A 22571-nucleotide genomic window follows, 5' to 3' on the forward strand; every position below is an offset into this window, starting at 1 on the left:
GAAATTCGTCCGTCCGTACTAAACGTTGTCTCCGGTACTAGCCTTCATACCTCCGTCCGGTTTCAGCGTTGTTATGGATGTAACGCAAAACAACCTCTAGAGGGCAGTGACTGTCGTGTTGCAAATTACCGGCATCGACAATCGCAAACATGGCATCTGTAGATGAGATGATTTTGCTTTGTCAAATCGAAATCGGCAAAGAAAAAAAAGCGCAAAAAGATGTACCCGGCGATGGCATGTGACACCCCTCACCAACTCGCAGATTCTCTACTCAAAATTTAAATAAAAATGGTTGGACTTCTGACTCTACTGCTGCCTCGATCTCCGGTGGTATTGCTCTGTTTCGTCCGGAGCACTCCGGATTCGTAAGCTCAGAGGCGACGGACCCACTGACGGACGAAACAACCTCCGGGACCGGACGAAAGCGTCCGTATCCGTATTTACCGTAGAGTGTGAATGGGCCTTTAGTCCCGCCGGTGTTTGTTGTCGGTGCCGTTAAAGTAGCATTAATAATCGTTTACTACTTTAACGGCACAGACAATCCAAAAACCCAGTCGAAACTAGATGGAAAAAGTGTAATTCAAAACGTGACGCAGCTTTTACTTCTTCGCCACCTACAGAGTTTGTTATGTACGATCATTCAAAACCCCATGTTATTTTCCATAGACATCTGACCGAGGGAATCCAAGTAGGCCTACTAACGGCTGCGGCCTGCGGGAAGGCAGGGTTGGACGTCCAACTACGCCCACATCCGGATTGGAAGGTCCAGCCCCGCCCACATTCAATACCTTTATCGTGCTTCATTCAGGACGAAACTTGCTGCATTTACGAGACCTGCGAACTGTAGGATTTCGTTTTCTTTTTAACGTACATAAATGTCTATAAATGTAATGGAAAATCTAATTAGATCAGCCAAAAAAAGAAAAATGCATTTATATTTTGTAATATACATAGGCCTACATCTTTATTTGCCTCTCTACTTCGGTCATTTGGCATCTTCGTGGTATGAAATTTTATAGGAATGGACCACCAGAGGAAAATGGGGGGGGGGGGGGGGTTATGTCTTAATATTCTTTGTTGAGGGTTACAATTTTTAGTTTTGGGGGGGGGGGGTCCTAAATTTTTGTCATGAAACAGCAACAGACTTTAAAAAGTGTGTTTGGAGCATATTTTTCGATGTAGCTCTGAGAGCAAACGCGACGGCGCGACACGATTCCATACAAAGTGAACGTAGAGACGCGAATTGGGCAAAACTTTTCGTGGCAAAAACCTGCGGCAAGATTTGATTGACGGCGTGACATTTTGCCCTGTCACGGGCGAGCATGTTCGAGGATTTGCAGCGTGACAAATTTCGCTGAAGTTGAAATATTTGAACTTTGCTGCGGCATTCGCGTGAGACAGCCAATCAGCATTGACTCCCTGTGAGTAACGTGGGTGAAGTAACGTAAAACAGCCAATCAGCGTTCAACCAGCTGGGCCAACCGTTCCCTGCACTCCGCAGTGAACCGCAGCTTGGAGAAAGTGATTGTTGCCGTTTGCGACTTCCGGAGCTCTATATATAATATAATATAATATAATATATAAATATCTATATAATATAATATATACGATATATATAATATCACAGATTAAATTAACCCATAAACGACGGGCATTCCGACGTCTCTCCCTCTTCCACAACAGGTACATACCAGGGTGGTTATCTGGGCCATGGTTGATGAGAATGAATTGGCATAAAGCACCGTTGGTGGGCAAAAGATGTTGCATGACAAAATTCGCTGCATGACAAAGTTTGCCTGACATAACTGCACAGCGACAGATTATGATTTGTCACGCAGCAAAACTTCAGCGACAGCACGACCAGGCGAAAAATGTGTCTTTTGGTGTGAACACACAGTCAGTCTCGGCCCCCACCCCACCCCCATGATGAACCACACCTGACCCTTCCCCCTTAATCAAAGGCATGTTATCAACAACGAGCCAGGGCCCGGTTTCCCGAAACATTCTTAAAGCCTTCTTAACGCTGCGTCATTCGTAACCTCTACTTAAAGTTCTACCTTAACATCACATGTGTTTCCTGAAACATTCTTTGCTACGAATCTCTCTCGTAGCCTACGTCGTTCGTTGGTAAGGTTGGTCTGAAGCACTCGTAGAACCTTCTTACTACCGTAGTGATGTTGCTCCTGGCGCTAGTCGCCGCCACTACAGTAACCTTTAGAAATCCCTGTTGCATCCCTGTCGTGTTTCATCAATATTATATACAATACAGTAGCCTACATATATAGGCTACGGTACAGCAGGCGAGGTCAGCTCGACTTGCTTCCAATAATTTCAAAATCTCACAACTTCAAAAAATTATTGTATTTATTTTACAATTCGAAAATGAACAAAACTGTCTTCTAAATTAAGGAAATGATACTGGGAAATGAATAAATCATTATAAGCAACGAGTGAACTTAATAAGCGGTTGAAAGATTTTTTTCAACCACCGCATCTTTCCCTTGACGATGCGCAAAGCCCGCACACAGACAGGTAGCAAAAAGCAAAGCAGCCTCAGCATAAACGGTAGCCTATTATATAATAGGCTAAATGAAATTTAGCTTTCATTTCAAAATGTATTTTCATAAATAATAAGTCAGACACCTTTGTAAACAGAAAATCTGAAAATAGCCTAATTTGAACGGCTGCGACACATGTAATTAAAGGAATACTTCATCGATTCAGAACCGGCGTTCTATCATTATAAAATCACTATTATAATATATTTAAAAAGTTTGTTTCTTCCCTCAGTCTAATCCAGTCCTCCCTAGGCCCAGCTGTACTGATTACATGTCTACTGAGATGACGTCAAATGACGCGTTTGACGTCATCTCAGTAGAACTTTGCTTGCCTGCTAGAAGGGCCGAGGACTACAAACCACTAGTTGGGGTTCCGGGCAAGATGGCGGACAGAGCACATGGTAAACTTTGAGCGGCGTTCGTTTGGTCCCAAATTGTGACAAACCTTGTCCTCGACTCAGAATTACGCCTGCAATAATTCACCAACACCGCCGTAACACAAAGAATAACAAAAAATACAATGTCGGTTGCCAACGATAAAGACTTCCCTGCACTCAGGCCAGCTAATGCTGACAACGCTAACAAAGCGAAAGCGAAGGCTAATGCTAACGCGGGGAACAAATTAGCATTCCACAATTACGCAGCAAGTGCTGCCTCTGTACCTATGGAAACGTCAAACACAGCTAGCACTAGCGGCTCGGGCACAAGACGTCAACTGAATATCACTCCAACTAAGCTCCCACCGGCTAAGAAGCTGGCGACAGAAAACGAGCCCTCCCTTGCTGACGGTTTAGCGGCCATAAGAAGTCTGGATAATAAGGTAGACGACTTTGGAAAACAACTTAAAGAAAGCTCTGACATGTTTGCCTGCATTGTACAACATGTGGATCTGAATTCAGTTGGAATTACTGAATGCAAGTCCAAAGTGGAAATTATGGAAATAGAACACGCAGACCTGAAGAAGGAAAATGCTGAACTAAAAGAAAGAGTACTCAAAGTAGAAAGGTACAAACGCCGCTGGAACTTACGACTCTCAGGTCTCAAGGAACAAGAAGGAGAAAACATCAGAGCAAAAGTTGAATAGCTTATCCTCAATATCCTTCCACAATGGGAGGAAAAGATTGAAGATGTCGACTCATCGCATCGGGAGGAGAGAAGGACGGAGCCGCCAGGTCATCATGCAGTTTGTGAGGAGATGTCACCGGGATGCAGTATGGAAAACAACCAAAGACTCCCCCGTGTGTAAGGAACGAGGCCTTCACTTCGTGCAGGACTTCACCAAGGAGGATCGGCAGACAAGAGAGCAGTTGTGGTTGAAAATCAAGCAAGCCAGATTTCTGGGTAAGGTGGCATTCTACAAAGGCCACATTACAGTAATCGATGGACGCATAGTAAAGACTTAGTTAGCCACTCTCAAAGTCTGAGGGATAACTCACCTCAATATTCAGTTGGTACACAAATGTTCCTTCATTGTTTTAGCCGTTGCTATATAACAGATGTATGTTGGTTTTTGAATACGTTCAGCTTCACCTACTTATTTTTCCCTCTTCATTATGTGAGTCATTAAATGACTCGGTTTATAAAAACACTGTTTACATGGGAAATAAGGGTGTGAGAAGCTCAATGTGTGCGTGTTCCACACACATGAATGGGTTAACTTCATGTTCACTCTTGAGGACAATCTCCAAGAAGCATTTAGGGACTTGCCTCAGGTTTTCATAACTATAAAGCTTCTGAGAAAGTAAGCTCTTTGTTATTGTTAAAACCTTCCTCTTTTATTTTGCATTTCATTTATTTCATTTATGTCTTGTATCAAAATGTGAAATATCCCCTGCACCACTTACTGATCACTGCTATATTGATTTATCAGTAAGACCTTTATTGCAGTCTGCCAGGAAAAAAGGATACTGGAAATTTAACGCCAGGCTTCTAAAATATGACGACTACTGTAACGGCATTAAAGGCCTTATTCAAGAAGTCTTACAAGATGAATCCATATCATTATATACTCAGAAATGGGAGTTCTTAAAATATAAAATCTGCCAATATTCAATCTCTTTCAGCAAATATATAAAAAATATAAACGGCTTGGAAGAGGAAAATATAATAAAAGAGCTGCATTTAATTAGCATCAAGCCAACTTGAACATAAACATACACTCAAACATAAACTCTCTTCCTTGCAATCCAAACTTGATAGAATTTATGAAAGAAAAGCTCGAGGGGCATTTATCAGGTCAAGATCAAGTGGTCAAGTGGATTGAAGAAGGAGAGAGAAATTCTGCATACTTCATTAGACTGGAAAAAAGACGACAGGAGAGGAATTCTATCAAAACCCTTAGAATGAATGGTATGGATTGCACAGACCCAACATTAATTGCAAGTGAAATAAGTGCATTCTATCAAAACCTGTACAGCTCATCCTTTTCTATAGCAGATTCTGACTTTTTCTTAGACAAAATTAAAGAGTTTACTCCTAAAATTGACAGTGATTTCAGGGAAGAATGTGATGAGGATTTTACTATGGAAGAACTAGACAAAGCAGTCATGCGCTTAAAACTAGATAAATCTCCTGGCCCTGATGGTCTGACGGCTAACTTCTACAGACACTTCTGGGGTTCGCTTAGAAATCTTATTTTCCAAGTCTTTGGAGAAGCTACAACTAATTTCTCACTACCAATTAGCATGAAACAAGGCGTGATTACACTAATACCAAAGCCAGGTAAAGATAGTAAGATTTTAGATAACTATCGTCCAATTTCACTATTAAATAACTAACCTACATTTACACTAACAGATTAAAAGGAGGACTAGACCAAATAATTAGTGAAACACGAACAGGATTTGTGAGCAATAGGTCTATACATAACAATATAAGGCTAGTGCAAGACCTTTTGGAATATAGCCATCTGATAGAGGACAAAGGGTTCATTTTATTCCTTGACTTCTACAAGGCGTTTGATACGTTAGAACATCAATTCCTGTTTAAAGTCTTGCATATCTATGGATTTGGACCTAAATTCTCTAACATAATAGAATCATTTTACAATGGCAAAACTAGTTCAGTAGCACTCCCCCAGAGTACCTCCCCTCGTGTCACCATCAATAGAGGGGTTAAACAAGGATGCAACATTTCCCCATTCCTATTTATTTTGGCAGCAGAATTTTATCCCACATCAAACCCCCATTTGGAACAACAGATATGTGCTATGTAATGGTAAATCTCTCTACTTACAGCATTGGATGGATAAAAATATCTGGTCAGTAACCCACCTAATTAACGACCCACCTGGCTAACTCATGAAAACTTTTGCTCAAAGTATGACATCGTTTGCACACACGCTCAGTTTGATAAAGTGACCAAAGCGATCCCTGCTCCAGTAAAACTATTAGTCCAAAACATAGACACACAGCCATGTGCGATAAATTAACCCATGCTTCAATGTAATAGGAACGATTTGATTGGATGATGGAACGATCCATCATCCAACTGTTCTCAGAATTAGACATTAAGAAATGGAGAACTAACTATATTACTTACCCTGTAAGTCCTAAGACAAAAGAAGTCAATTTCAAAATTCTTAGTAATATTTATCCATCCAATGAACTGCTGAGAATGAGATTTAATGTTGATCACAATAACTGCAGCTTTTGTGATACTGAAATTGAAACTACAGATCTGTTTTTCCATTGTATACTCTGTGACCTTCTGGGAGGATTTACAGGACTGGCTATCAACCAAAATCCAACTACTTACTCCTCTCACAAGAGAAAATATTGTGTTTGGTATTAACGTGAAAGACATTAAGAGTGACTTGATATTGAACAACCTCATACTTCTGGCGAATTTTTTTATCCACACATCCAAATGGAGGAAAACAAAACCCATTTTCTCCGTCTTTAAAAGGGACCTTGTGGACAATCATCTCAGTGCCTTAAGACTAATGAAAAGAAAACATGCAAAGTCTCTTTTTAGAGCTTATGAAGATCTGAAAATATTTGATGACCTCTAGAATAACTGGAAGATTGTGGACTCATTATTACTGGACTTATTTACTTTTATTTATTTCTCTTATGTTACTATTATTTATTTTCTACCTTCTATTATTTATGTTAGTTATTATCACCTTATATAATTTTAGTTATTTCTCTTACCTAATGTGCCTTGTATGTTAAGAGGTACAGTCAGGTCCATAACTATTGGGACATCGACACAATTCTAATATTTTTGGCTCTATACACCACCACAATGGATTTGAAATGAAATGAACAAGATATGCTTTAACTGCAGACTTTCAGCTTTGATTTGAGGGTATTTACATCCAAATCAGGTGAACGGTGTAGGAATTACAACAGTTTGTATATGTGCCTCCCACTTTTTAAGGGACCAAAAGTAATGGGACAAATTAACAATCATAAATCAAACTTTCACTTTTTAATACTTGGTTGCAAATCCTTTGCAGTCAATTACAGCCTGAAGTCTGGAACGCATAGACATCACCAGACACTGGGTTTCATCCCTAGTGATGCTCTGCCAGGCCTCTACTGCAACTGTCTTCAGTTCCTGCTTGTTCTTGGGGCATTTTCCCTTCAGTTTTGTCTTCAGCAAGTGAAATGCATGCTCAATCGGATTCAGGTCAGGTGATTGACTTGGCCATTGCATAACATTCCACTTCTTTGCCTTAAAAAACTCTTTGGTTGCTTTCGCAGTATGCTTCGGGTCATTGTCCATCTGCACTGTGAAGTGCCGTCCAATGAGTTCTGAAGCATTTGGCTGAATATGAGCAGAAAATATTGCCCGAAACACTTCAGAATTCATCCTGCTGCTTTTGTCAGCAGTCACATCATCAATAAATACAAGGGAACCTGTTCCATTGGCAGCCATACATGCCCACGCCATGACACTACCACCACCATGCTTCACTGATGAGGTGGTATGCTTTGGATCATGAGCAGTTCCTTTCCTTCTCCATACTCTTCTCTTCCCATCATTCTGGTACAAGTTGATCTTTGTCTCATCTGTCCATAGGATCTTGTTCCAGAACTGTGAAGGCTTTTTTAGATGTTGTTTGGCAAACTCTAATCTGGCCTTCCTGTTTTTGAGGCTCACCAATGGTTTACATCTTGTGGTGAACCCTCTGTAGTCACTCTGGTGAAGTCTTCTCTTGATTGTTGACTTTGACACATATACACCGACCTCCTGGAGAGTGTTCTTGATCTGGCCAACTGTTGTGAAGGGTGTTTTCTTCACCAGGGAAAGAATTCTTCGGTCATCCACCACAGTTGTTTTCCGTGGTCTTCCGGGTCTTTTGGTGTTGCTGAGCTCACCGGTGCGTTCTTTCTTTTTAAGAATGTTCCAAACAGTTGATTTGGCCACACCTAATGTTTTTGCTATCTCTCTGATGGGTTTGTTTTGATTTTTCAGCTTAATGATGGCTTGCTTCACTGATAGTGACAGCTCTTTGGATCTCATATTGAGAGTTAACAGCAACAGATTCCAAATGCAAATAGCACACCTGAAATTAACTCTTTAAATTAACTAGACCTTTTCTCTGCTCCTTGTTAATGGGATAATGAGGGAATAACACACACCTGGCCATGGAACATCTGAGTAACCAATTGTCCCATTACTTTTGTTCCCTTAAAAAGTGGGAGGCACATATACAAACTGTTGTAATTCCTACACCGTTCACCTGATTTGGATGTAAATACCCTCAAATCAAAGCTGAAAGTCTGCAGTTAAAGCACATCTTGTTCATTTCATTTCAAATCCATTGTGGTGGTGTATAGAGCCAAAAAGATTAGAATTGTGTCGATGTCCCAATAGTTATGGACCTGACTGTATATATTGTTGTCTATTGCCTTGATTTATGTAAATGAATCAGCCTTCAATAAAAAAATAATAAATAAAAAAGCAGGCCGCAGCCGTTAGTACTTGGGAAATCGGGAGCCTCGGAGGCGGGACTTATTCTTCAGAGGTCTACACCGGAAACGGAAACATGGGCTGTTTGTTTGGTTGTAGTCTTTTCGCTCGGTTCTCCTTAACAGTACCATGAGCAGAGCAGCTACTGTGCTCTCGGAGTAGCGAAAAGTACAGAGAAAAACATTGCAAAGACTGAAAATGGATTATGAAAGGTGGATACTGGAGGAGGACCCACTCGATTTTGAGTTTGACGGTCGAGGATACCGTTTTGAACCAGAATACACCGATGAGGAGCTACGTCAAATGGAGATGGAGGCTAGGGCTCCGAAGGCGCCTGAAGCTCCGTGTGCATGTGGAAAGTGCAGGCAGATGCCGACGGAGGAAGAAAGTAGGTGCTGCTGCACGGAGTGGGACCTTGTCGTCACGGCTCGTATGGCCAGCCTGAATGTCTCGCCGGTCTGCATAACCGAAAATGTGCGCCAGCTAATAAACAAATCCGTGCTGGAGACTTTCTTCTGGGCCATCAACTGGAAGAAACGCCCCACACCCGAGGGACCGAATGGCCAATTGTCAGAAATGTAAGCTGCGTTGATGTCATGAATTTCATATTCAGATGCCAATTTGTATAATTTGCATGTAGCGAGACTATAATTTTCTCCAAAACTAGGCCACCGTCTCATTACTAACTACTGACGCAGTCTTTGCTCTATCCATGTTTTGTTATCCTCAGGCAATACAGACTTGTGACTTATCGAGTTATTCTGGAGTGGGCCCTCAAAGGTCAACCACTGCCACTGGGACGAGGAAATCACGTTGGATTACCCAGTTGCGTGGTGTGGGCTGTTAGGGATGCGTTCCCGTCCCCCACTGGACAGTATGCGGGGTTTGAACCAAGTCAGATAGAGGACTTATTCTGACCTTCTTACCCTTCTGTTCCTACCTACCTGCACTGTAAATATTGCATTCAGCTTCTGGACAATTTCTTTCATTCTCAATAAAAAGCTATTTTTCAACTTTTCATCTTTCAAACATCTGTAGGCATGTTTTCACATAGAATGGGTTAAAGTAGACATAGGCCTACTGTATTTACAACAACATACAAACAAATTTACAATCTGGATCTTTGGTTTCTCAAGCATCAGTGTGGTGAGGGAATCTGGATTGATGTTTCCTGATTACATCTTCTTTGGGGGGGGGGGGGGTCTCTCCTTAGTGGCAATGTTTGGAGGCTGCTGGACATGTGGTATGTCTTCCGCTGTTCTTTCCTCCCTTCTCTTGCATCAGGACATGATGCCCACCGGCCAGGATGATTATTCAAACAGGTCCATTCAATCTTCATTTGGCTGCCTGTAGTTGTCACTGTCTTATCAGTGATAGGTAAGGCACATTTATGGCATGTTCTAAACAGTGTCATGAGGCTAGACTCGTTCACAATCCATTTTCTTTCATCCCACTCCCCTTGCTTTTCTGAGGCACTTGGACTGGAGGTTGCGGTTGAACTTGACTGTTGACTGAGGCTGAAGCTCATGTCTTTTGGGTCATCCTCAATGACTGTGGACATGCTGGTGTCCAATTGAAGCATCTCAGTTTCACAAGCGTCTGGCTGTTGAAAAGTGAAACATGAATCCTTACAATTATAGTGATAATAAACATTGTATCACCATAAGTAAGACAAACAATATACAAACTTACAGATAGTGACAGCCGCTCCCTGATCACATGGAAAGCAAGATAAAGTCTGTGTAGCCTTCAGGTTCGAGTCAGATGTTATAAGTCATAAATAAATGTTATGAGTCATAAAAATAACGTTGTACAGGTTGTCTAGCTTACCCCAAGGTTGTCGTCTTCTTCAGCTTTGAAAACGAAGGATTCCACACCACCACCAGCCTGTAACAAGTTGTAAAATACATCTCATCAATATTACTGACAAGTACTGTTGCTATGATGGCTCAGACTGTGCCATTTGAACGGTGGTTTGAATGGTTACTGGGAAAATATTGTTGATTTGCTACATCTCCTTGGTGATCTGAGACGTGATGAAGACATTTAGGCCCCGTCCACACGGGCGAAAACAATATTTTCCCCTCCGTTTTCCTTTGATGCGCTTATACATAGCAGGGTATTTAGAGAAACGAATATCCCCCCCCCCCCTCCGTTTTCAAAAATAACACACAATGTGCACACAATGTTTTCAAAAAAGTAACCCGCATAAATACGCCGTCGAGCGCCATTATAACTATGCCAAGCTTATGGGCGGCAGTGTAGGGAGAAGGATAAAGCCATGCAAGCCAATCAGAATCAACAACAACGAATAACACGAGCGACTTCCAGAGGGGTGTTCCACAAAGCCGGTTTTAACACTTGCCCAGCTAAGTTAACCCAGGATTAGCGGCAACACTAGGTTTTCCGTTCCAAAATGAACACGGTATGTAAGTTGCTATAGAAACATATGCTCTCAATCAAACCTGGTCGGAGCAGGTTTTGCGCAGGTTAAGTTTGGAAGATAACCCGGAGTAGGCTATTTAAACTTTTACGTGTTCGCCTGTTGATATCGGAGCGCAAATAATTCGTGCAATTCACAGAGATTAATTAGACCACGGCTCGACATATTGTCCTTTCCGGATGACTTTTTGCTGGAGAGATATAGTTTTTCACGTGATTCTTTGATATATTTAAATAGCCTTCTCCAACCCTACATTGCAAATGTTACCAATCGTGGATCTGCCCTCAGTTCACTACAAACAATTTGCATAGCTTTCCGTTTTTTTGCGACGGGTAGCTTTTTGTACAGTGTAGGTCGGAGATGCTGAGCACATAGACGCACCGCCTGCCGCTCAGTGCGTCTATCTTGCGCTGAAGCGGTTGTTGCGTAACTTCATTGTTTTTCCAGGCCATAAACCCACGAGACGCATTAAAATGGAGTTTCACCAACTTGCAGGTCAGCATTATCTACTTTAAGTGTTCCCAAATGGCTCCGAAATTATCCTTGTTGATTTTTCATCTGGGTGTTATATTTCAGGATTTCCTAATGTAATTGGGTGCATTGATGGCACACATCCAATGTGAGCAATACATTTCAACAGGGTGCGTTGCATTATGAACATATCATAGACCTCATATAATTGTTGTGCTTGTGCAAGATAGCTCAAAGTTTGTATTTGATCGCAGGGCAATTCGATGGGGATCTCCTAGGAGATCGAGGGTATCAATGCCTCCCGACGCTCATCACCCCGTACCCTAATCCCGCTCCTGGACCACAGACAACATTTAACCTGGCACACAGCAGAACCCGCGTTAAGATTGAAAATACATTCGGGATATTGAAGTCCAGATTCCAATGCCTACGTGGACTAAGAGATTGTCCGGAACGGGCATGCGATGTAATTGTTGCATGCGCCATCCTCCACAATATAGCCACTCTGCGCAAAGAGATGCCTCCCCCCTTTGACCCGTTCCTCGAGGAGGAACACATTCCGCAAATGTTTGTAAGGGCTGACAAAGGATGCGAGACCACATTTGCAGAAATCATTTCAATTAAAAAAACAACAACACACCAAACACTGTTTTCTTCCATCATTTTTATTCTTTAGTTGCTGAGGGACGAATAAGAATAATTAGTACCTTGAATAGCAATATCATCATCGTCCACTTTGAATTTCTGCTCGAGATCAGTAAAATCTGCGGCCCGTTTCGCCGTTTCATCACGTCTTTATAGGTTTGCCGTGAACGCGCACAACCTGTGTTAACCAACCCCGTGTTGATTGAACTAATTCATAACCGGTGCTGTGGAACCGACAGCTCTGGGTTAGTCGGCACAGGATCAATCAACCTAGAGTTCAGCGTTAACTCTGTATGTTAAAACTCCGTTATTGGAACACCCCACTGTTCCTTTCAAAACAACCAATATGGCGTGAGGTTCGTAAACATAGGGCGCTCACATGACGTTAAGCATTTTCTGACGCATAATGTGACGCTTGAGAACCTAAAACCCTGTTTCTCCCAGTTGACACAACACATAACCGGCGTTATCAGAAATCTCCACTTTGGCCGGAGTTTTTAGAAATAATCGTTTTCTGTGATAAAAACTGGATTTTCGTGTAAATGAGAGGCCAAACCGCGTGGAAATATCTGCGTTTTCCCTTCGTGTAAACGGGGCCTCAGGAATATCTCCGTAAAGACAGACTCATTGCGAAAACGCATCGAACTGTAGTACATATTCAAGGCCACTGTGTGGCGCTGGTTCTCCACAAAAAAAGTGGCGCGCATCAAGCCTGCGTGCTGTATACAAACATACAGTCGAGGAGGAGAAAGCAGTTGTTAAACCTTTTAGATTGAGCAGAAATACTTTTTAATGTACAGTTGGTAATAACATTTACTAAAAGGCTGTATTTAAAGCTACAAAAATACAAATCAAATAATAAAAATAATTCAACGCAACTCTGACGTCGCCCAGCAGGTGGGGGGGCGATGACGTGATCGTCTGCGTTTCAGGCGTCCACACGAATCCCAACACAAACGCATAGGTCCATTTTTATTATATCCACACGGAGACGCTTTTTGGTTTAAACGCAGATGTTTTGCATCGTTTTGGCCGATCGTCCAAACGAATCCTGTAAACGCATCGCATGCAAACGGACTTTTCTGAAACCTGGTCCCAGGGTGAATAAATTCACAAACGCAGCCCTTGAGTGTTCGTCTGGACAGCCAATACGCATACTTGCGTTTCGATGATGTCATCGCCACACCCCTCGAGCGTAACCTCTTGTAACCTGTGACGACGTCTCATAACAACAACAATGGCCGACTACATGCTCGTGTTCCTGCTGGAGAAGATATTGTGCCTATTAGGGTTACTATCGCAAAATATTATGCTCCTGTGCCACCACGAAATCCAAATATTTCGACTGGCACGACTCCCAGTCAACATTCTCTAGCAATTTATTCGCCTTGTAGTCGAGTGAGAGTCGCAGTTGCAATTCTACTTCACAGTCGGTCCACACAAAAGACTCTGCTTTCTTCGCTACAGGCGCCATCGTCAACTTCTCATTCAGTTTGTTTTCTTCTACTGTCTATTTGTATACAACGCTCAAGCTTTATGCGCATGCTCCGCCTCTTCCTCTCCGTTTCTGTTGAATTTCTAAAACTAAAACAGCGCCACCTATACGCCTGGAACATGAAGTAGCGTGTTGAGTCGTATTGAGATGGATCCGTGTGGACGCAAATGTTCTTGATACGATGCCAGGGAAAACGGGGGGAAAAAAGATCGTTTTGGTACGTGTGGACTTGGCCCTTTCAGAAAAATGCGTTTTCGGGCACCGAAAACGCAATTATCTAACCTCTGTGGCTACCCAGGGAAGTGTTGGAGGCTACACTTGCATACCCTCCTCCCCTACTTTAGCTTACCCCAATTTCTTCTTCTTCTTCTTCTTCATCTTTGAAAACGAAGGGTTCCACACCACCATCAGCCTGTAACAAATTGCAAAACACGACATCTCATCAATATATATTACTTATTAATGCTGAAACTTGTACTGTTGCTATGATGGCTCAGACTGTGCTCTTTGAACGGTGGTTTGAATGGTTACTGGAAAAATATGGTGGATTTGCTACATCTCCTTGGTGATGTGACATTAAGAAGACATTAAGGCTTATTAATCGGTAAGGTCATTATCCAGATAGTTGGAATGTGGCTTCCCAGGAAAGTGTTCAACCTAAACTAGTCATAAAAATAACGTTGTGCGTGTTGTCTAGCTTACCCCAAGTTCTTCTTCGTCCAGCGTTGGTCCACAAAGCGTCGGTACAGCTGTGCTTTGCAGATGCAGTCTCGTCGGATACTTCGTTCGAAGACCTGTTGATTGAATGTAGTCCTCGTGCAGAAAGTGCAAGGCGCAAACGCGATGGTCAGCTTCCCGAAGAACATTTACAGGGGTGTGTATCAATATGTCTAACCCGAGGAATGAAAGCCACAACTTAAGTCTTTCAGGGTTATGGAAAGGAAGCCGATGACAACTCCTTTTTTGAGGGATTTTCCCGCAGTTTCTGACCGCACACATTCTTCCCATATTCGATAGCTCGGTTATCAGTGCTGATGCTTTGGTTTTGAAATCGACAATGAACGTCTTCTTCTGTTTGTGTACTATGTTCCGCGACATGCCCAAAATAAAGGAACATTGTCGCCATCAAGTGGTCTGGAGACGCTTCAGACTCTGAGGTATCTGAAAGAATATTTCCACAATATCCATATATTGCGCCGATATATATCATAAAACATCAACGAACGCCACTAACCACTCGGTGAGTTGCACATTTCTGAGGTCGTTTAGGGTTGTTTTAAGGACAGGTTTGTGCATGCCCGTAGCCAGCCTTTCTGAAGCAGGCAGGGCCGAGACAGGACAATCGTCAACATATCGGTGTCAACCACTCTATTTCATCATAGACAACCCAGAAAGTGGGCTCAAAGTGCAAAATACCGGAATTATCCTTTAAAAAACAAAACGGTAGGCGTTTATTTTGAAGGGTTAAGAAGTACTTCCGTAACTTCCGGTTTAGTTTCCACGCGCTTGCAGTCATCTGCGTCATCGGCTCCCCTTGACAGAATCACATGTACACACTGCTCACTTGTTTTGCTGCCATATCTAGAGTCGCTCGGCCGAAGCCTTCATCGCGTTAGCTCCTCCGTCATACCGCTGATTCCCGGTTCCGTCGGGTCTCGTTGACCGAACTCAGGAGATTGAAGATGCTGGCACCGGGGAGGACCGCGGCCGCCAGGCTGCTATCGGCCGGGAGAGGCTTCCCCCTGGGCCGGTGGAGCTCCGGGCTGAGCGCCGGGGAGAAAGGTGATGCAGATCTAAAAGTTATACAAGTTACTGGTTTATCTGGGTAGTTATACTGGCAGTTATACGTCGTTGACATCACGAAGGGGTCGTTGTACCTTCGAAAGAAGAGGGTTTAAGGAGTAACGTGATGTTTTCAGAACAGTATTTGAAGGCATAACGTTACATCACATAACGTTAACGTTATATCACAGTGGAGGTGAGGGGGGGGAGCATGTTGTTGAAAGACAGGATTCGGCTTCAAGAACCGACACAATAAATCAGTCAGTCATGTGTTAAGTGTGGAAAGCTAGGATGTAGATTATATAAGTGACATACTAAATAAAGTGTCATAGAGCTTACTCTAGTCTGATGCTTGTTTTGTACTGGCATCTTCCACTAGCGTCCTGCTAACTAGCTTCCTGCTAACTAGCCCCATGCTGATGACGCAGTTGGTTGGTTTTATATTACTTAACAAGGAATGATTTAAAAACATTGTTTCTTTGTAAAATAAGTGATGAGCATTTTACAACACGTATTAATGGTGGAGTGTGCAGAATCACTGACTTCTAGCGGAATGGACTTGGAAGAATTGGTGTATAATATATTCATTAGTCTGTATTTATTTTAATTACTGTATAATCCCATGAAGGTAAGAATCGTTGTGTTTAAATTATGTTAGAATGAGCCCTTCATCTCTACAGAGGGAGCCGGTCCTCTGCCACGGCTCTTGAGGGTACATTCAATTCAACCCGATCTAACAAATTGTCATTGTTGTGTTTCAGCTTGAATGCAAACACTGATGAGATTTTAACACAATTATGCGTTTTGGGGTTTCTAGGAAGACGTCACCCCGTCTTCCTAGAAACCCCAAAACGCATAATTGTGTTAAAATCTCAAAATCTCAAATCTCTTTGCCATGTTATCCTCATGGCAAAGACCCATCCCAACTTTGTGATTATTTATTAGTGCTGTTGTAGTGTAGGAGTATTATTATAGTATAATGAGCGATGTTGTACATGTATGAAATGCACCACACACTGTGACTAGACACTCTAGTATAACTCTGTTATACTAGAATGAATGGTCCGATAATCTTAACCCTCTCTTGGACGTCCAAGTCAACCGCTGGCCAGTCAGAGCTCCACACAGTCACACACACCATGGCTCCTTCGTTCTCAGCAGAGTGGAGTGGTCCCAAAATAGTTGTCAGAGACGGGCAAAAACATGATTTTACTACAGATTATTTTTTTTCCAGTTTATTTTACTTATTTTAGTTACCTTGACAAAATGGCATAAAATACTATGTTGACGATCAAATATGACATATTACCCTGAAAAGGGGAAGGGGACTTTTAACTGTAAAAGGTTATATGTCATATTTGACTTGAACATGCTCAAAACATAAACATACTCAAGTCATAATGATGGGACTTGGATCCAGCCCCTGGTTCACCTCGGACCATTCTGACGCAATACAAGATTGAGATCAAGCAAGGGCGATGACTTGCAGTATTTTTGTCATCTCAGAATGAATGCATTGCCCAAATAAGGAAAGCCAAGTCCAACCATTGTTTAACCTCCTTGTGGTCATGATCCTTCCACATTCTTCAAGTTCTGTCCCCTCACTGCTATTAAAACAAACGTGTATTCTGGTCATATTATTGCCAAATTAAACTGTTGAGTTATAATAAACAGTTCTGGGTTAGGATTAAAGACGCTACTTGAAACGGGCCAATGACGCGCTGAGCCATAAGCTTTGTCACTAATGCTTCAAATCTGCATTCATCCCTTCAGTAGGAGAAGAGGGCGCAGTGCCCGGCCTCCAACTCCTGGTCTAATGATGGTGCCTTGCAGAAGGGCACTGGCAGGAGCATTAAACCCTAACCCCTGATTAAATAGTCGCTGGGTATGAACCAAAAAGGACTTCCAGTGAGCCCTCATGGTTGGCCGCATGTCCCCGACCTCTGACCTGATCTGACAAAATGGACACACACGCACGCACACATGCACACACACACACACTAAAGCCTGCTCTAACCTAACATGTATTCTGGGTTGTGGGGGGAACCCATGAGAACCTCAAAACTCTTCCTCATAGAACGTTCCCAGGAGCTCCTGGCTGTGTGGCCACCCTGCTCACCAAGGCCACCCAAACCTAAAGCTGTCTGAAGTCAAACCAATGAATTAAAGTAGTTCTTGTGTTTGTGTCCACAGTTATGATCCAGCCCCGGGTGCTGGAGCAGGAGGAGCTCAGACCTCTGTACATGGACTTCCAGGCCACCACCCCCATGGTGAGAGAGACGTCTGGGATATTCAACCTTAGATGTAGTAGTGAGGATCATTATGGTAGTAATACTATAATGTCGTAATACTATAGGCTACTGCATATAAAAGCACTATTATATCATTAATGTTATAATAATGCTATTATATAAAGTGATATTATAATATGTTAATTATGCTATTGTATGCAATAATGTTAGAATAATGCTATTATATCCAATGATACTATAACTGTGTTTGTGTGAAGGACCCCAGGGTGCTGGATGCGATGCTGCCCTACCAGGTGAACTACTATGGTAATCCTCACTCCAGGACCCACGCCTACGGCTGGGAGAGTGAGAGGGCCATGGAGCTAGCGAGAGAGGTACACACACGTACTGATTCACACCTGGCATTGCACTTCAGTTCTCACATGATATATATAGACAAAACTCATTCACATTCTATACTGAAAACCTCTCACACAAACAATTCAGATACACACATATACGCACACACACACACACACACACACACACACACACACACACACACACACACACACACACACACACACACACACACACACACACACACACACACACACACACACACACACACACAGTAACCCGGTCCACAAGAGTCAGAGTTCTCACGGCAAGTACCACGCAGAGGTTCCAAATAAAGCCATAGTCGGCGTTTATTCACAAGTAAGACAGTGAACAGGAAATACATAAACTGTACTATGGCCTCCGAGAGACACGAGTAAAAGGATGTATCGTCGGCCTTCTGCTGGGTCGTCGTTCCTGCGTCTCCCTGGGTTGAGTTCCCAGTCTGCTTTTAAGATGTCCGCCCGGTCTTTTCCTCCCTCCGGCCAGGTGTTCCCCATTGGGTTGATTGCGTTGAGTGAAGATGTGCTCTCTGCCGCCGGCTAGTGGATGGCGGCGGTACACACCGTCCACCACTAGCCCACGGTTCCCCCTGGTGGGGAGCGGGTTGCCACAATACGCACACTCATATCTATATCCACTCACTCACTCACTGTTTGTATGTGTGTTTGTGTCTCTGCATGGTTTGTGTGTGTTTTTAGCAAGTGGCCAATCTGATTGGCGCAGACCCCAGAGAGATCGTCTTCACCAGCGGCGCCACAGAGTCCAATAACATGTCAATCAAAGTAAGTCCCGCCCTCACCGCGTGATCCAGATATGAGGATGTGTATACAGTATTATTGTTGTGGAGTAGAGAGGATGTATTGAGTGTTCATTTCCTGTGGGCAGGGTGTGGCTCGGTTCTACAAGGCCAAGAAGCGTCATGTGATCACCACCCAGACGGAGCACAAGTGTGTCCTGGACTCGTGCAGAGTGCTGGAGGCAGAGGGCTTCTCTGTTACCTACCTGCCTGTTAAAGCCAATGGACTGGTGGACCTCGAGGTAGACACACACACACACACACACACACACACACACACACACACACACACACACACACACACACACACACACACACACACACACACACACACACACACACACACACACACCCCTCTCTGTTGTTAAACCCAAATGGACTAGTGGATCTGGCGGTACACACACTGTTACACACCTCTGTTAAACCCAATGAACTATCCACTGCTAACCTCTAGCCACCATCTTGTGTGTGCAGCTCCTGGAGGCATCTATCCGCCCAGACACTTCCATTGTCTCCATCATGACCATCAACAACGAGATTGGAGTCAAGCAGCCAATTAGAGAAATAGGTAACGAGGACAATTAATGTCTGTGTGAAGCGTAGCTCTGGGTTAACGTTAGTATGTAGCTTAGCGCTGGGATTATACAGTATATAGTGCTGGGCTGAAGTCAAGATGTAGCACTGATGGAGTATGTAGCAATATGCTAATGTTGGGGTGCTGTCTACAGGCGGCATGTGTCGAGCCAGAGGCGTGTTCTTCCATACCGACGGCGCCCAGGCGGTCGGGAAGATTCCCATCAACGTCACCAAAGACAACATCGACCTGATGTCCATCAGCGCTCACAAGATATACGGCCCTAAAGGTACCAACCCGTAACTACCACCTACCAACCCCTAACTACCACCTACCAACCCCTACCTACCACCCCCTAACTACCACCGTCCAACCCCTAACTACTAACCCCTTACTACCACCTGCTAACCCCTAACTACCACCCTCCAACCTCTAACTACCATGTTCCAACTACTCCCCCCTAACCACCACCTGCTGACCCCTAACTACTCATTGGGTATGTGTCAGAATCATTGATTATTCTGTGTGTGTGTGTGTGTGTGTGTGTGTGTGTGTGTGTGTGTGTGTGTGTGTGTGTGTGTGTGTGTAGGTGTGGGGGCCCTGTATGTGCGCCGAAGGCCCCGTGTGCGCCTGGAGGCGCTGCAGAGTGGCGGGGGCCAGGAGAGAGGTCTCCGCTCCGGCACCGTGCCCACGCCCCTGGCCGTCGGCATGGGAGCCGCATGCTATGTGGCACAGGAGGAGATGGAGGTAAGGGCGGTCCACGGTAGAGACTCGCATGTAGTTCTTCTAACGTCCTCTAGGTGGTTCACTAGAGACTAGAATGTAGTTCCTCTAAGGTTCACATTTTTGGGAGGAGCACATCAGGCCCTTTCGGTGGACGTAATGGGTCCGTAAACTCCCCTGCGTTGCGTCGACGTGGAACCATAACTAAGCCATTAGTGTTGTTCTCAGTACGACCAGCAGACTAACTCGTATGGGTTGTTCTCAGTACGACCAGCAGACTAACCCGTAGTGTTGTTCTCAGTATGACCACCAGAGGGTGACAATGCTCTCCAATCGTCTCATCAATAAACTGACGTCTGGACTCCCTGACGTCATTCTCAATGGAGACCCCGAGGAAAGATATGCTGGTAAACATATTCACACACACACACACACACACACACACACACACACACACACACACACACACACTACTGTATTTAATGGTTGTGTGTATTCTAGGTTGTGTAAATCTGTCCTTTGCGTACGTTGAGGGAGAAAGTCTCTTGATGGCTTTGAAGGATGTCGCCCTGTCATCTGGAAGGTATAAATACTATCTTATAATACTACTAGTCCTAGCCCTGTCCTCTGGAAGACATATTCAGCTGTACTATAGTACCATATAACACGCACTATTTACTGCTATACTAGGGCTAACTGTGTGTGTGTGTGTGTGTGTGTGTGTGTGTGTGTGTGTGTGTGTGTGTGTGTGTGTGTGTGTGTGTGTGTGTGTGTGTGTGTGTGTGTGTGTGTGTGTGTGTGTGTGTGTAGTGCATGTACCTCAGCATCACTGGAACCATCGTATGTTCTGAGAGCCATCGGTGCTGACGAAGACCTGGCGCACTCCTCCATCAGGTAATACTGCACTGGTAGCACTAGTAGTACTACTCCTACTGTAATACTCCATGTAGACCTGGCCCACTTCCTCAGGTACTGGTCTTACTATGTCTCTCTCTCACTCTCTAGGTTTGGTATCGGTCGCTTCACCACGGAGGAAGAGGTTGACTACACAGCAGAGAAATGTCTCCATCAGGTCCGACGTCTCCGTCAGATGAGGTCAGAGGTCAACACCATACTGACATTATAACAATGATGATGAGTAATAAATAAAAATGTCTGATCCGTCTATCTACCTATGTGTCCGTCTGTATTCTTGTCTGTCTCTCCGTCTGTCTGCCAGTCCTCTGTGGGAGATGGTCCAGGAGGGAATTGATCTGAAGAGCATCAATTGGACGCAGCACTAAAGCCCCGCCCCCACCACCTGGAGACCCACCACTGCATACCTAAATCCCCGCCCACAGCACCACCCTATGAGGGCTCCTGTCAAAAAACACGCACAAACCCTTCCCCTGTCTGTCTGTCTGCCTGTCTGTCTGTCTGTATCTCTCGCTCTGTCTCCCTCGGTCTTCGGCCCAGGTTCCCAGAAGAACAGATGTATTCTATGTATTTTGTTCGGTGACTCCACCCTGCACCAGCTAGTCACATTAATATGATTTTTTTATTTTTACTATATTCAGAGCACTGATTAATTTTACATTAGCCCAGTAACACATTTCTTATGAAACATGCAATTTTTCATGATAGGAAGTCTGTGTATTGAAAGGTTTTAAAACTGTTACATGGCCAATAAATATACTGGATATGTGTATAGTATAAACTGCTGTTATTAATCCCTGTTCCAGCTGAAATAAAGAAGATACTTTTTAATTATTTATCCATCTATATATATTTGTGGAAAATACTTCATGTATTTCAAAACAGAAACCTTCATACAAATTGTTTAACATCATCCTAATTGATATATGAATTAAAACATGAATTACATAATTAGTAGGTAATTAATGTGTTACAACATGTTACAGATTGTACCAACACATTGGATAACATGTCATCTTTATAGCTTTATATAACTGGCAGTTGTTGCATACTATGTTAGCTCATCAGTCCAGACACATAACATCAATTTTTAAGCATGGTTGTTCTCCTTAGATCAGTGAATTTCAAACTGTGGTCGATGGTCCGCGACGGTACTGCAGGTGGTCCGTGGAAAAGCTAACTAAATATTATTTTCATATATAATATTATTTACTAAATATTTTTCATTAAAAAAAATAAAAATATGTATGTATGATATACAATTTAATTTAAATTGAAGGTATTGTGTGATTACTAAAATAGGCTAGTGCAAAGATTAGAACGTTCCAGAATATTTGGTCTAGTGGCTAGGAGGGAACCGGGATTTGATATTTGACTTATTCAGTTCAGTTCAGTTCAGTTCGTTTGTGATTACTGTGCATATTTAATACTCCATTATCATTGCTGATTACGCCCTCGGGCGCTTTAAATAAATACATTAAATATGTGGCAGCCGTTGTGTGCAGTAAACGTTCTTTTAACAAGCCTGTTGTACTGATGCTATGTTACTTTTAGTGCTAATATATGCCTATTAAGAGGTGCGGGTAATTCAGGTAGGACTGTGTGTAGACATAT

The 22571-nt window shown here is 43.2% G+C and overlaps 3 protein-coding genes across 3 annotated transcripts; 2 read left to right on the forward strand and 1 right to left on the reverse strand.

Annotated features, from left to right (window-relative positions):
* Positions 1-8425: 8425 nt before the first annotated feature.
* Positions 8426-9468, forward strand: LOC311338779 (uncharacterized protein). Its single transcript, XM_084464103.1, has 2 exons — positions 8426-9058; positions 9211-9468. The coding sequence occupies exons 1-2, from the start codon at positions 8679-8681 to the stop codon at positions 9395-9397; spliced, it is 567 nt and encodes a 188-aa protein (XP_084320229.1). The 5' UTR covers positions 8426-8678; the 3' UTR covers positions 9398-9468.
* A 126-nt stretch (positions 9469-9594) lies between these two features.
* LOC311338778 (uncharacterized protein) lies at positions 9595-14819 on the reverse strand. Its single transcript, XM_084464102.1, has 4 exons — positions 14237-14819; positions 13884-13946; positions 10311-10367; positions 9595-10083 (listed from the first exon to the last, which is right to left on the reverse strand). Exons 1-4 carry the CDS (start codon positions 14630-14632, stop codon positions 9619-9621), a joined length of 981 nt encoding a protein of 326 aa, XP_084320228.1. The 5' UTR covers positions 14633-14819; the 3' UTR covers positions 9595-9618.
* A 253-nt stretch (positions 14820-15072) lies between these two features.
* On the forward strand, positions 15073-21795 carry nfs1 (NFS1 cysteine desulfurase). Its single transcript, XM_084464259.1, has 13 exons — positions 15073-15316; positions 17510-17586; positions 17826-17942; positions 18648-18731; positions 18835-18987; positions 19220-19313; positions 19474-19608; positions 19909-20066; positions 20344-20449; positions 20544-20625; positions 20853-20936; positions 21048-21137; positions 21262-21795. The coding sequence occupies exons 1-13, from the start codon at positions 15217-15219 to the stop codon at positions 21323-21325; spliced, it is 1344 nt and encodes a 447-aa protein (XP_084320385.1). The 5' UTR covers positions 15073-15216; the 3' UTR covers positions 21326-21795.
* The last annotated feature ends 776 nt before the right edge of the window (positions 21796-22571 follow it).

The sequence above is a fragment of the Micromesistius poutassou genome, assembly GCF_964030765.1.
Source record: "Micromesistius poutassou genome assembly, chromosome: 2".
NCBI lineage: Eukaryota > Metazoa > Chordata > Actinopteri > Gadiformes > Gadidae > Micromesistius > Micromesistius poutassou.